The following is a 13,620-nucleotide window of genomic DNA, read 5'->3' as shown; positions in this document are numbered from 1 at the left end:
TTTTTTTAAAATATGTGTTTAATTAATTAATTAAGTAAGTAAGTAAGTAAGTAAGTAAGTATGTATACAGTATTCTGCCTACATGAACACCTACATGCCAGAAGAAGGCACCAGACCTCATTATAGATGGTTGTGAGCTACCATATGATTGCTGGGAATTGAACTAGGACCTTTGGAAGAACAGACAGTGCTCTTAACCTCTGAGCCATCTCTTGACCCCTATATTATATTTCTTAAAAAAAAAACACTTTTATTTAAATTTTAGGGAAAGCCAAAATTGTTTGGGTGAATACAGTAAAATTCTAGGACAAAATGAAAGTCTCCTAAGAGATTTTAACAGTGGAAGTTAAGCGTCTTCTTTTGAAGTGGATTTAGGAATGGGAAACTATTCAAATTAGGTTAGGTGCAGATTAATTGGATTTTAAATAATGAGTAGCAATATGACAGACATAGGAACTATGCTGGGTGTGTGTCTCTTATCCTTGCTGTGTTGTTGGTTACTTACTGCATGTTCCCTGTTTCTGCTTAAAAGTAGGGGGATCCTTTAGATTCCCCAAGTGCAGTAATAAAAGACTAACACACGGTGGCAGAAAACGTTAAAAAATGTATGTATGGCTATTTTATTAACACCATGCAAAAAAATAAATTGGACAACATGCTCCAGCAGGTGGCCCTACACTCACAGGCAGGCAGACAGCTCTAACTGGGCTGAGTGCATTACAAAAAAGGAAAAGGGAGAGAAAGAAAAAAGGATGAGAAAGAAGGAAAGGAGAAGATGAAGCTGGGAGAGAAATATAAGGTGGGTGATATGATCAAAATATATTGTATAAACATATGGAATTCTCAAAGAACAAAAATAAATAAAAAGGCCACAAGAGATACAGGTGAGAGAAAGAAAAATAACTCTGGAAAATTCAATTATAAAATATAAAAATCAAGTATGTAGTAGCATAATATTCAGTCCTCTTTAACCCACCAAAAGCCACAGTTTCACCTTCCAAGGCAGATCTGTGTGGACAGGACTAAATTCCATAGTGGAGCAGGAGCCTGGAGTCAGGCCCAGGGCTTCAGGAAACGCTCCATCAGCCCTCCCATCCATGACCTTTGGTAACTGGCTAATCTGCTGAAATGTAGAAATGGTCTTCTTCAAAGTAGGTCTCTGGGCTTTTCCTAAGTGGACATCAATTATGTGGGTGAAAGGTCTACCCTCACTATCTAGTAATTTCCCAAAAGTCCCCATTTCTGAATAGCACCATATTCAAGATCAGGAATTCCAAATTTGGAAGGCTCAGAACCATTGACTCCATGGGAAACTGGTTATCATAATCAAAAGCAAAGTCAAAGTGACAGAATGAATAGTGTGACTCCCACAAACCCGCTGGATTGGCTAATTATTGACCATGTCCACAAATAAAATAAATAAACCTGTTGAGTCTGCACTTGATCTTTATAACCAGAAAACTTTCAGATCAAATATGTAAAACTCCAGAGGGAATTATGAAACTGTCATCCCAGGCATGAGCTAGTTTACAGAGAAGGGGGTGGGGGCTGCTCAAATATAATGCTTCTACAATCAGTATTGCCCTGACTTCAAAATCAGAAAAGGACAAACACAAAAGTTCTCAAATTTAATTTCACTTTAGAACATCATGCACTAAGATCAAGCTGTCTCTTGCTCTTGAACACAAAGCTGAATTGACAAATGAGTAAGTTACTGAAGCATAGGATTTTTGGGGATTATTGTGTGCAGGTGTGTCTCTTTATAGCCAGTTGTTGATTGCTAAACTGGAAGGGAGCCAAGTACTAGCCGGATGTTGGTATAGTTATTTCTATGACACATCACTGGTCTTATATCTTGTAAATATTCGTCCTTCCTCCCTTGTTTACTAATTGCAATAATGGCCAATATCTGGGCAGGAAGTGGAGGAACTTCTGAGGTGGGGAGGAGGGAAGACAGGAAGGAAGGAGATGCCGGGAAAAGAAAAGATTCCCAGAAAACCTAGAACCCTTGCACAGATGTAGCCTATGGCAGTTCAGTGTCCTAGTGGGTTCCCTAATAATGAATGGGAACAGGGATTATCTCTGACATGAACTGATTGGCCTGTTCTTTAATCACCTCCTCCTGAGGGGAGAGCAGCCTTACCAGGCCACAGAGGAATAAAACTCAGCCACTCCTGATGAGACCTGATAGACTAGCATCAGAAGGAAGGAGAGAAGGACCTCCCATATCAGTGGATTTGGGAAGGGGCATAGGTCGAGAAGGGGGAAGGAAGGTGGTATTAGAAGGGGTGGAGGGAGGGGTTTATGGGGGGAATACAAAGTGAACAAATTCTAATTAATAAAAGTTTAAAAAAAATCAAGTGAAAGATTAAAAATTAATTAATTAATTAGCTAATTAATTAATTAATTAATTAATTAATTAATTAAAAACAGAAAAGATTCCCTAGTGGATGTGTAGGTGAACAGACATAACAGAGTGGAGCAGAGAGGTAGAGCTAGCCACGTGGTGAGAGGTAAAGCCAGAATTAGCCGGGCTAAACTAGATAGCTGGCTGGAGACTAGCTGAAAAGGCCCTGTGTCATTATTTATAGCTCTGGCCGGTCCGAAAGTCTGGCCATACATGTTCATTTCAATTCATGACAAAATTAGGTGTTCCTCCATTGTAAAAAGACCTGAAGAAACTAAAAACAGGAAGAACAGCTCCGCATAATAAAGACTATTTACAACAAACCAAAGGCAACATTCTGCTTAATAGAGAAAAAACATTTTCCCTAACATCAAGAATGAGGCAAACCACACAGACAAGCCCTGTCTCGAAAAACAAAAACAAAAACAAAAATCCCAAAACAAAAACAAAGAAACAAACGAAATAATGAGATAAAGATGCCCATTCTGACCATTGTTATTTGAATATAATACTTGAACTCCATTGGGTGTGGTGGTGCATGCCTTTAATCCCAGCACTTGGGAGGTAGTTGCAGGTGGATCTCTGTATTTCTGAGGTCACATCATGAGATGCCATGTTGAAAGAAAAAAGAAGTACTTGAAATTCTAGTATGAGCAGATTAGAGGAATACAAACAGGAAACAAAGAGGTCAAATTACCCATTTTGCAGATGATAATGGTCTTAAAAGATCCTAAAGACTACATCAGAAGACTCTGGTATCTGATAATGTCAGAAAAGTAGTAGGATAAAAAAATATCAATATACAAATTTTACATTCACAATAGCCTCAAAGACTGAAAAAGCTACATAGAAACATAATCAAGGACCTCCATGAATAAAGCCATAAAGCCTTAAAGGAAGAAGCTGAAGAAAACACTGCAAGACAGAATGACCTCCCAACATCCAAAAAGTGGCAAAACGGTGTGAAAATGATCATATTATTAGAAGTAATTGACAGACCCTTCCTTGCTGCCTGTCCAACATGTGTAATTGTTGTTTCAGTGGAATTTGGACAAAAAGGGCCAGTTCAGGAGTTGGTGAGGCTTCCTATTGATGATTAACCAGGGTTCAGAGGTCAATCAATGAAATACAGAAGTTGTATTTCTTTTTCATCCTTTATATGCTTACCCTAATCCCCTTCTAGCAGGTTCTTTTCTTTTTACTAAATGCCTCAAAACTATAATTGATTTTTCTTACATTAACCTTCTTCACAAGCCAGTGTCATAGGGTCTTTTCAAAATAAAACATCCCTATGATCTAGAATAGAAATGCAAATGTGCTTCTCAACACACACCTAATGTCCTTCCAAAGGAACTGAGTTGCATCCTGAATAATAATCACTTCAGCATTTGAAGCAACCATCTTTAGTTGCACTGATTGTATTTGGCTTCCTAATAACCCACAGCAATAAGACTTTGCAAGTGTGCCTCTATATGAGCTTTGTGGACTTCTGTTCTAACAAGAAGATTTAGGTACAGTGACTTGTAATAGGTGATACTTTTATCTTTCTCAGTATCTTTCACATGTTTCCTTTTACACAAAAGACCAATAAAACAGATTCTCGAACAATCAGAAAGAGGAAAACTGAAGATCTCCAACCTGGACTACTCTAGTTACTCTCAAATGAGGAAAGAGAGAGATGGAGAGGTCTCATTCAAAGTAGTGCTCAGAGATTCTAGGTGAGTAGAAGCAGTGAGGTGACAAATGTCACACAATCACAGCACAGTCATGTGCTGCAAAGATTTATGGTCATTAAGGCTGAGAAAGTTCTCTCTAATTCACACCAAGCAGAGTCTATGTGCACTATGGGTTTGCATGGCCTTGACCCTTTACCAGCACCATCCACCATCTGGCACCTTTCCTGAGACTGTTGTAACTTATTTGAGTTGTCCAGAGGCCATCACTGAACGCAGTGACACTATCAAAGAACTCTTGCAAAAATTCCACTCTTCTATTTAGAAACCTTTGGCAGAGCTTCCTGTTTGCACAGAGTACTCATAAATAGCCAGGGTGGATTGGGGAAATCTCTGGAAACAGGATTAAGGAAGAGGACACCATAAGCCCTGTCCTCCTGTCCTTTCTTCCTACATCATGTGGAAGAATAGACAGGCTCTGTCATGTCTTATTTCAGTTTTTCTTGTCTTTCTGCCTTCTGCTTCCTCGTTCCATTCAGATCCGTGAGTACCACCAAGGCCTCTCCTATATCATTCCTCCTCCAATCAAAACCATTCATTTCCTTTCACAGTCCCCTCTCCGGATAACCTCCCCAAATTCTTTTTGCTTTAAAACAACAAACAATAATTATATGTGTGTGTGTTTCCCAAATCTAGAATTGCATGATTATGAATAATCTTTTTTTTGTTTAGAACTATAAAGCAATCACTGTGGCTAAACTGAGGTGTATTATGTGATTTAGAATAGCATTCTTCTTAGATACCAGGAATATCTAAAATCCCAGTGGTCAGAAAAATTCTTATTTGTTGAAACTTCCTACTTACTTTGAAAATGAGCATTTAAACTGTTGGGACTCTTGGTTGGAAATGAATAGGCTTCATTCTAACCTTGGTACAGGTGAGACTTTGGGCACACCAGAACTCTGGATGTTTGTGTCCTATAACAACACTCTTGTTAGGATCAAGGGCCTTGGATTAAACCACCAGTAGAACTTGTTTGGTGTCCAAAGTATCCACATTATTATAATTACATTCTTAGCCACTTTTTTTGTTTTGAGATCAGAAAAATATATTTATGAACCTGATGATTATGGTAAAGCAGTGATCAGATAGATTTTTAGCTATTTTGAAACAAAATCTGTAATGCTAGGAAAAGATAAAGAATGGTTTCTACAGAGAGCTTTTCACTCATGCTCAAGTGTAACATAAGTGAATTAATTATGCAACTCTGAATTTCACAGTCATATTATAAATTTGAGGGTGAAGAGTACCCAAAAATAAAAACAGGGTACTGAGTTCTTTCCCAAGAATTGAAAATGGTAATGAAGAACAGTTCTGATGAATGTTTCTGGAAAATATAAATATTACCACCATATCTTCAATTAAAGAAAACAAAAACCCGCAAGAACTTGAATGCTGGCTGCTTAGTGCAGGGACCACCTGTCACTTGAACCTGCCTTGGTGGGTGACACAGCTGATGCTGAGTTATCACCACTACAAAAATCGATAATCATCCTGCCACTCTGCTGTATCATGCTGTCAACTGCCATCTCAGGCTGAAGAAATATGGATGGCAGGGGTTACTGTGATGAAACTACAGTCTTAAGCAATGTTATCTGTCCTGTGCTGGCCCACACGCCTTCCTTTCCAGGAAGTATATGGTGCTGGTCCCTTCCCAGCTCCTCACTGAGACCCCTGAGAAAATCTGCCTCCATCTATACCATCTGAATGAGACAGTGACGGTCAGAGCCATCTTGCAGTCCAGCTGGGGAAACAGAAGCCTGTTCAATGAGCTTGTGGTCGACAAGGACTTGTTCCGCTGTGTTTCCTTTACTGTGAGTACAGAAACGTGTTCTGGTTTGTTTATACATATATGTACATATGTGTGATGATATGCATCTATAATATACATACAGATTTCTAAAAAAGATCACACTAGAAACATATCTGTGACTTCAAGACAGGAGAAACTTAGAAATTTACCCAATAGAAAAATACCATAGATTTTCACACCTAAAATGGAAAGAGCCAAATTGAAATTCAATTTCCCAAATTGAATTTTACATTACATTGAATTTTCTTAAAAGTTTAACCTCCCAGAGAAAGAGATGTTTTTCCCATGCATAGTACATTTTGCTAGTGAGTCACAAACTTTCAAGTAACACTCAGTTGATAAGGTCCAATATTCTCCTGAATAAGTGTTGGTTTCTTGTTCAGGGCCTATCCTCAAGACACAATTCCTACCACCACTGATTTATTATCTCCTAATTTCTACCACCATTAATGTATTGTCTTCCCCTCCTCCTCAGTTTCAGAGTTAAAGCTAATTTTCAGTCAAGATCATATTTACTCCATAAAAATGACTGTTTTTGTTGCTTCCATTGAATCACATACAATAGTGTGTTTTCTTTTCATACTTATTTGACATACTTATATGACACTTTTTTCCTGCACATCACGTTTAAAGAAAAAATTGATGGAACCCATCTCCTTCCTGTGATGTGGAAGGAGATGAAGTAAAAAAGGAAATCTAATTGCTGCAGAGGGTCAGACGGTGAAGGGTCTTGTCTTCCTCTCTTTCTCAGCTCCCCAGACTTTCCCTTTCTGAGGAGAAGGTGTCCCTCTCTGTCCACACCAAAGGGCCAACACATGAATTCAGCAAAAAGACGGTGGTGCTGGTGAAGAACAAAGAAAGCGTTGTCTTTCTCCAGACAGACAAACCAATGTACAAGCCAGGACAGTCAGGTATGAAGCTGCAGAGTGGGCAAAGGAATTAAGATGCTGTCCTGAACATGGCACAGAGAAGATCTGAGTCTCTGGACCTCACTAGAAAATTCTCTCTCTCTCTCTCTCTCTCTCTCTCTCTCTCTCTCTCTCTTTCCAGTCAACTTTAGGGTTGTCTCTATGGATAAAAATCTACACCCTCTGAATGAGTTGGTGAGTCTTTCACTAGTGGGCATTGGTGAGTTCATCAAGACAAAATGCTACCTTAATATTCTAATTTCCAGCCCCTTTCTAAAGTATGAGGTGATCTGGTTTTGATTCTGATCTTTTGCCTATTTACACCCCTTTCTCAGTTACAATTGGCCATTTTATGTCTTCCTGATATGTGAAAGTCCTTATTTTTCAGTCGATTCCTGATTTAGTATCTCCTTGCCACTCTATGAAAGCTAGCCAATAGGGATGATGGTTCCAGTCACTACCAGCTAGACTGTAGAATGTGAAAGCCTAAATTGGACATCAAAATCACATCCTCTCCTCCAAAGGCACAGAGATAATTTTGTCAGAGAGGGAGAAAAAACTGTAAGAAGCAGAGGTGAATACTGTCAGAGCCAGAATAAATACAAGGAACAGTCCTCTAAACACAGCATGGCAGCTGCACGTTTGTACTTACCCTTGTGTTAGCATGCACAAGCACATGCACTATCAAGCCCGACCAAAGCCTAGCATGGAGAGGGGAGATGTACATGAAGCCCCACTCCTAGCTGAGGAGCTCTTGTTAACTGACCGCTACTGGGAGAAAGTCGGTTGCCTTTAAGAGGATGGACACTGGTAAGTCAACCCTATTCCAGTGGAAGTCCACGCATCCAAGAATAAATGGGTAGTTCAAATGAAATTAATGGGTGAAAAAAAAAAGAAAATAGAGAACCGTAAGTCAGATGATTAGGGAGGGGTGGTAAATCTGGTATAAATGGAAGGAGGGTTGACTATCATTTAAAACACTGTACAGAATCTCAAAGAACTAGTTAAAAAGTAAACAATATAATAATCCACTTTTACTTAATTAGTTCTTTGAAAATAAGAAATTACTATAGACACCATTTGCTGGCAAGTCTAAAGATTCTATTAAACCAATAGTCTGCTGTGTAATTCTACCAAGGATATTTTTTCTATTTTCTACTATTATTCTTCTGTCACAACTCCAGCCTCCTCTTCCTCCATTCCCCCTAGTCTCTCCCGTAAACTCCCTTCTCCTCCAGATCTGTTTCACTTCGGAAAAGAGCAGCCTGTCCAGTGATAACAGCTGAACACATCACAACAACATGCGATAAGAATAGGCCCATGCCCTCATATCAAAGCTGAGTAAGACAACCCCGTAAAAGGAAAGGGTTCCCAAGAGCAGGCAAAAGAGTCTGAGCCATCCAGTCATCCAGCTTCTCATTCCTGGCCACCCAGACAGTATGGGGCATAAGTTCCCTCTTGTGGCTTGGGCCCAGTCCAACCTCTGGGAGCCTTGACTGGTCACAAGGATGGCCTTTCATGTGTCAAATCCTTCATTGCTAAAGGAGTCCTCAGTGAGGTCACTTTCATAGGTTCAAGGAAGTTTACACCACAATAGATTTGCACATTGTACCCTAAATGCCTCTTGTTCCCACCATCTCTCCCCATACTCTCTCTTCTTTCCTCGCCCCCCCCCCATCTGATCCTTTCTGCCTCCACTCTTACCCCACTCAAAAGATCCATTCTACTTTCCCTTCCTAGGGAGATCCCTGCATCCCCGTAAAGCCCTCCTTGTCACACAGACTCTGTGGGTCTGTGGATGACAGTGTGAATGTGCTTTACTTTATGCTTAATATCCACTTTAAGTGAGTACATGTCATGTTTGTCTTTCTGGGTCTGGGTTGCCTCACTCACAGTGATTTTTCTAGTTCCATCCTTCATTGTATACACATGTACCTGGTTCTTCTGGACAATCCCTTAATCCCTTTGTCTATCTCTGTAGGCTTCTGACACTGAAATTTCCAGTGTAGGTTGTTGGCTTAGTTAAGGTTTTATTGTTTACTGTGAAAAGACACCATGACTACGGTCACTTATATATGAAAAACAAAAACCAAAAATAATTACTTGGTGCTGGCTTACAGTTTCAGAGGTTTCATCCATTTTCATCATGGCACAAAGCATGGTGGCACGCAGGCAGATATGATGCTGGAGAAGGAGCTGAGAGTTCTACATCTTCATCTGAAGGCAGCAGAAAAAGACTGTGTGGCACACTGGGTGTAGCTTGAGCATTTGAGACCTCAAAGCCCTACCCCCTCAGTGACACATTTCCTCCACCAAGAGGATACCTACTCCAACAAGGCCACACCTCCTAATCAAGCCATTCCCTATGGCCAACCAGTCACACACATTGGTCTATGGAGGCCAAACCCATTCAAACCACCACAGTTGTTGATCACTTCCTAGTACTTTGTGTCTCTGTGTAACACATGTTCATTTGTCTGCACATGTGTGTGTGTATACACATGTGTATGTTAGCCAGGAGACAACCTTGGGTGTCAGTTTGGGGTGCTATATACCTTGAGTTCTGAGTCAGAGTTTCCCCTAGCCTGGGTTGATGATCCTAGCCTGATGGTCTGGCTAGGCTGCCTGGCCAGTGACCCCTTTAGAGCTGTCTGTCTCTGCTTCTCCAGCTAGGACTACAGCAGGTGCTTGTACCTGATTTTTATGTAGATTCTGCAGATGAAGCCCAGGTCCTTATGCTCCAGCAACTTGCATGTGACCAACTGCCTCTCTCTCCAGTCTTTCACCTCCCGGATTCATCATAGTTACAGCACTTTCATTTTTATGACGGGTAAATTTATTTCCATGAATGAATCCTTTCTACAGAATTTCATCAACTACTCTGAGATGTTTCATATAGATTTTACTATCAGGTTGCAGTTGTACAATCAGCCTAGAAATTTGATTTGGATTTTAATAACATATTGATTGCTTTGGAAACAGCATGAATCATTTAATAGTATATGTGTCTGCCTAGTGAACATATATCTATCTATTATTTTAGATTTCCTTTTATAGATTCCTTAGTAGTTTGCAATGTTCTTCTTAGGCCTATCCAATTCTTAATTGACTTATTTCCCATGTCATAGTTTTCATTAATGAATGAGTTTATAGAATTTATAATTTGTTGCCTTCATTTTCAATGCAATTAAGATTTTTCTGTGTGTGCATTATTTATTTTCCATGTCGATCTTCCTGAATTCTTTAGTCAAAATGACTTATCTTAGATTCCAAAAGGTTTTGTGTGCCAGTTATAAAGTGATCTTGCTAATAATGTGTAGGGTTCGTTACTCTTAAAGTTAATTAATTAAAGGACAGGAAAAACCTTTAACACAGCAGGCAGAAGCAGCCAGTGGAGAAAGAATTTTTTCAGAGGTGAGGAAACACACACAGCTGGCAAATGGGTGAGAGGACCCTCTGCAGAGGGGCCTGGGAAGCCCTGTCTCTCTCTCTCTCTCTGAAGGCTGGGGTCCTTAAGGATCTTTGAGATGTCTTCCTTCCTTCATTTAGGATTGATCCATTTGAACAAAGACAGAGACTTTAGGGTTAGTCTGTCCTGGTCTTGGCTTTGAACCATGTCTATCAGACTGGTCTGCTGCAGAGGTGCCTTAGCATTGGGAGGTAGAGCCCTGTGCTGGGCCTTTAGATTTTTGTCTCATACCAGGAGTGTGTGGAGGAAGCCAGAATTCCACCATTTTTATTATCTGTTTGTGCTGCCTCTTTCTGTCTACCTACTAGGAACTGGTCTAATATTTTGATTCCGTAGTCTGATAGTAACAATTTTACTTCTTCACTCACACTTTTCATAACAGTTTTCTTTGCTGGCCAGAAAGGTCAGGGCCTCCAGGACAGTACTAAAAGATATCATATGTAGGACATTTCTAAAAATTTACTTTTGTGAAAATTTCTTGTTTTAACATATGTCATATTTTATTACATCTTTTACATACTAATTAACACAGACTATAAAATAGACATGTATGAACATGTTATTTGTAATCATCAGATCTCATACATAACCAATACTCTGCTAATGAGCAAACCTTGAATGTTCATTTTATTTATTTATTTATTTGAATTAAATTTTTTATTTTTTTGTGTTCCATGTATGAATTTATTTTTATATTAATTACAGTTTATTCACTTTGTGTCCCAGTTGTAGCCCCCTCCCTCATTCCTTCCCAATCTCACCCTCCCTCTCTCATCTCCTCCCATGCTCCTCTTCAAGTCCACTGATAGGGGAGATCCTCCTCCCCTTCAACCTGACCCTAGCTTATCAGGTCTTATCAAGACTGGCTGTGTTGTCCTCCTCTGTGGCCTGGCAAGGCTGCTTCCCATTCCAGGGGACTGGGATTGGTCATAGAGCCAGCCGTTCATCTCAGAAAGACAAACGGGATGGACAGGAAAAATAGGAAACAGGACAGGAGCCTACCACAGAGGGCTTCTGAAAGACTTTACCGAACAGTGTATCAAAGCAGATGCTGAGACTCAAAACCAAACTTAGGGCAGAGTGCAGGGAATCTTATGAACAAGGGAGAAATAGTAAGACCTGGACAGGACAGTAGCTCCAGAAGGAGAGCAACAGAACCAAAATTTCTGAATAAAGGGTTCTTTTCTGAGACTGATACTCCAACCAAGGAACATTCATGGATATAGCCTAGAACCCCTGCTCAGATGTAGCCTACGATAGCTCAGTATCCAAGTGAAAATTTCTTACTTCACAGATTTGCTTACTTTTCAATGTCAAGTGACTTTTTTGTTGTTGTTGTTGTTGTTGTTACATGATTTCATTGTGTAATCCTGGCTAGCCTGGAATGGGCTATATAGCCCAGGCTGGCCTTGATTCAAAGAGCTCAGCCTGCCTCTGCCTCCTGAATGCTGGTATTCAAGTGTGTGCCATTAGGCCTGCCTGGCTCAAGTGATATTTTCACAGCCTGTTAAGAGAACTACTGCCTCTTTCTTGCTTGCTTCATCCTGATCTTATAGAATTCAAACTGCCGTTTGCACCCTCTTCCTCTTCTTCAGAACCTAAAGGTGAGAGTGAGAGCAGGAAAGAGAAGAAGAACCTAAGTGCCAATTAGTTCAGAGGGTCAGGAAACAAGGCACACAGTGAGAGATCAGCAGAAAATGGAGGGTGCCTAGTGTCCTGGACCCAGGTCACACTGCAAATAGTGTTTAAACTTATGTTTCTTAATCGGTTTATAAAGCAGTAAGTTTCCACATAGCTTTTTTATAGATCCTTAGTTTTGGCTAACCCTCCCACCCTCCCCTCTCTTCTCTCCCATCGACACATCATCTATGCTTAAGTCTACCTGTGCTTTGATGTCATCTCCATCAAGCATCTCTCCTATCTTGAGGAATTTTCCACCCCAGTGACCCTCTTCTACTTTCCTTGATTCCACAGGTGTGCTCCAGGTCAAACACATAACTCTACATGTCCACAGTGATGATGACAGATAAGAAAGAACACACATCAGTTGTCTTTCTGAGCCTGGCTTACAATTATAATTTTTTCAAGTTTTATCCATTTGCCTGAAAATTTTTTGATGTCACTTTTTATAGCTGAATAGACCCTCATCGCATACACGTGTACCACACTTTCATCATCCATTGTCATGACCTAATTTTCTGTACTTTCAGAAACCAGTCCTATATCACTAAATCTCCCTTACAACTGCCTTATCAGCTGCTCCCTTATCAGCTGCTAGAAATGGCTGTGTTCTTTAAACATGTGGTCAAGTTTAAATGAACCTGAAATAAGCCTGCCTCTGCAGACGGCTCAGTTACAACAGAATCTTAAATGACCTTGTCAGCATCTGTCTTTACTGTAGACTTCATCCAGTTATTCAGAACCATGTCTTCTGCAAAACCTGCCAAAAACATGCCACTCTTGCCTTCGTCAGCATCAATTCTCCTTTGAAGCAAGAGCAGCTATTGAGGCCTTTCTTCATTTATATTACTCTGGCAATAGTTAGGCATCTGTTAAAATTCTTCAAAAGATACATTGAGAACACCTGCTAATCCCTTTATAGCCCATTATGAGGAATGGGAAGCCAGTGCCTTGCCCAGGACACCCCCAAGATATACATTAGGATTGTATATATGTTAAAAGTTATTAATATTTAATATTGATTTATATTTTAGTAAAGCAGCATTTACTTCCTAAACAGCTATGTACCCAAATAACCACACACAGAGAATAGGATTTATTTATTTATTGTATTAGACTACTGTAATACGCTCTGCAATAATTACTCCATCCTGAAACTCCAAGCTAGTATAGCTTTCTCCCGTGCAGATTTACCAAATTTTACTTGCTTTTTGATCATATCCTAGGTCTAGTTGATTTTCTTGATGTGTATTGGTCCTCTTCCAACAGATCTAATCTCTCTTCCTGACTTTCTCTTCCCCTCATCATACCAGGATATCCCACACTATTCTGTGTGCTGCGCAGCATTGGCAAGTTGGCTTTTATTGTCAATCAATACAGAGAACAGTGACATGTTTACACAAACTTGAGACAGGAGATGCTTAGAATTAATGTCACAATGCAATGTCTAGATTGAACGCAGATAGTAGGGTAGAGAAATCAGCATTTGAATGAACAAGGGTAAACTGGACATAAGAACATTATGCCAATATATATTTAAAACTAATAACTCCATTTCACACTGCAAATATCCTGATTTAAACAGTAAAATTTATAATCTCCAGACTGTA

The 13,620-nt window shown here is 39.8% G+C and overlaps 1 protein-coding gene across 1 annotated transcript in view; it reads left to right on the top strand.

Annotated features, from left to right (window-relative positions):
* Positions 1–4,468: 4,468 nt before the first annotated feature.
* Positions 4,469–13,620, top strand: part of LOC129674277 (murinoglobulin-1-like) — a gene marked incomplete at its 3' end in the record, with an annotated part of 35,995 nt that continues 26,843 nt past the window's right edge. Inside the window, exons 1-4 of the mRNA XM_055604162.1 lie at positions 4,469–4,623; positions 5,771–5,954; positions 6,705–6,864; positions 7,004–7,056. Of these exons, the coding sequence (XP_055460137.1) occupies positions 4,538–4,623; positions 5,771–5,954; positions 6,705–6,864; positions 7,004–7,056 (483 nt within the window). The remainder of the gene's footprint in view (positions 4,624–5,770; positions 5,955–6,704; positions 6,865–7,003; positions 7,057–13,620) is intronic.

This window comes from Psammomys obesus, unplaced genomic scaffold (assembly GCF_907164565.1).
Source record: "Psammomys obesus unplaced genomic scaffold, mPsaObe1.curated_primary_1811, whole genome shotgun sequence".
Lineage (NCBI taxonomy): Eukaryota > Metazoa > Chordata > Mammalia > Rodentia > Muridae > Psammomys > Psammomys obesus.
The sequence above is the reverse complement of the archived record's forward strand: the minus strand, read 5'-3'. Positions and strand labels throughout refer to the sequence as shown.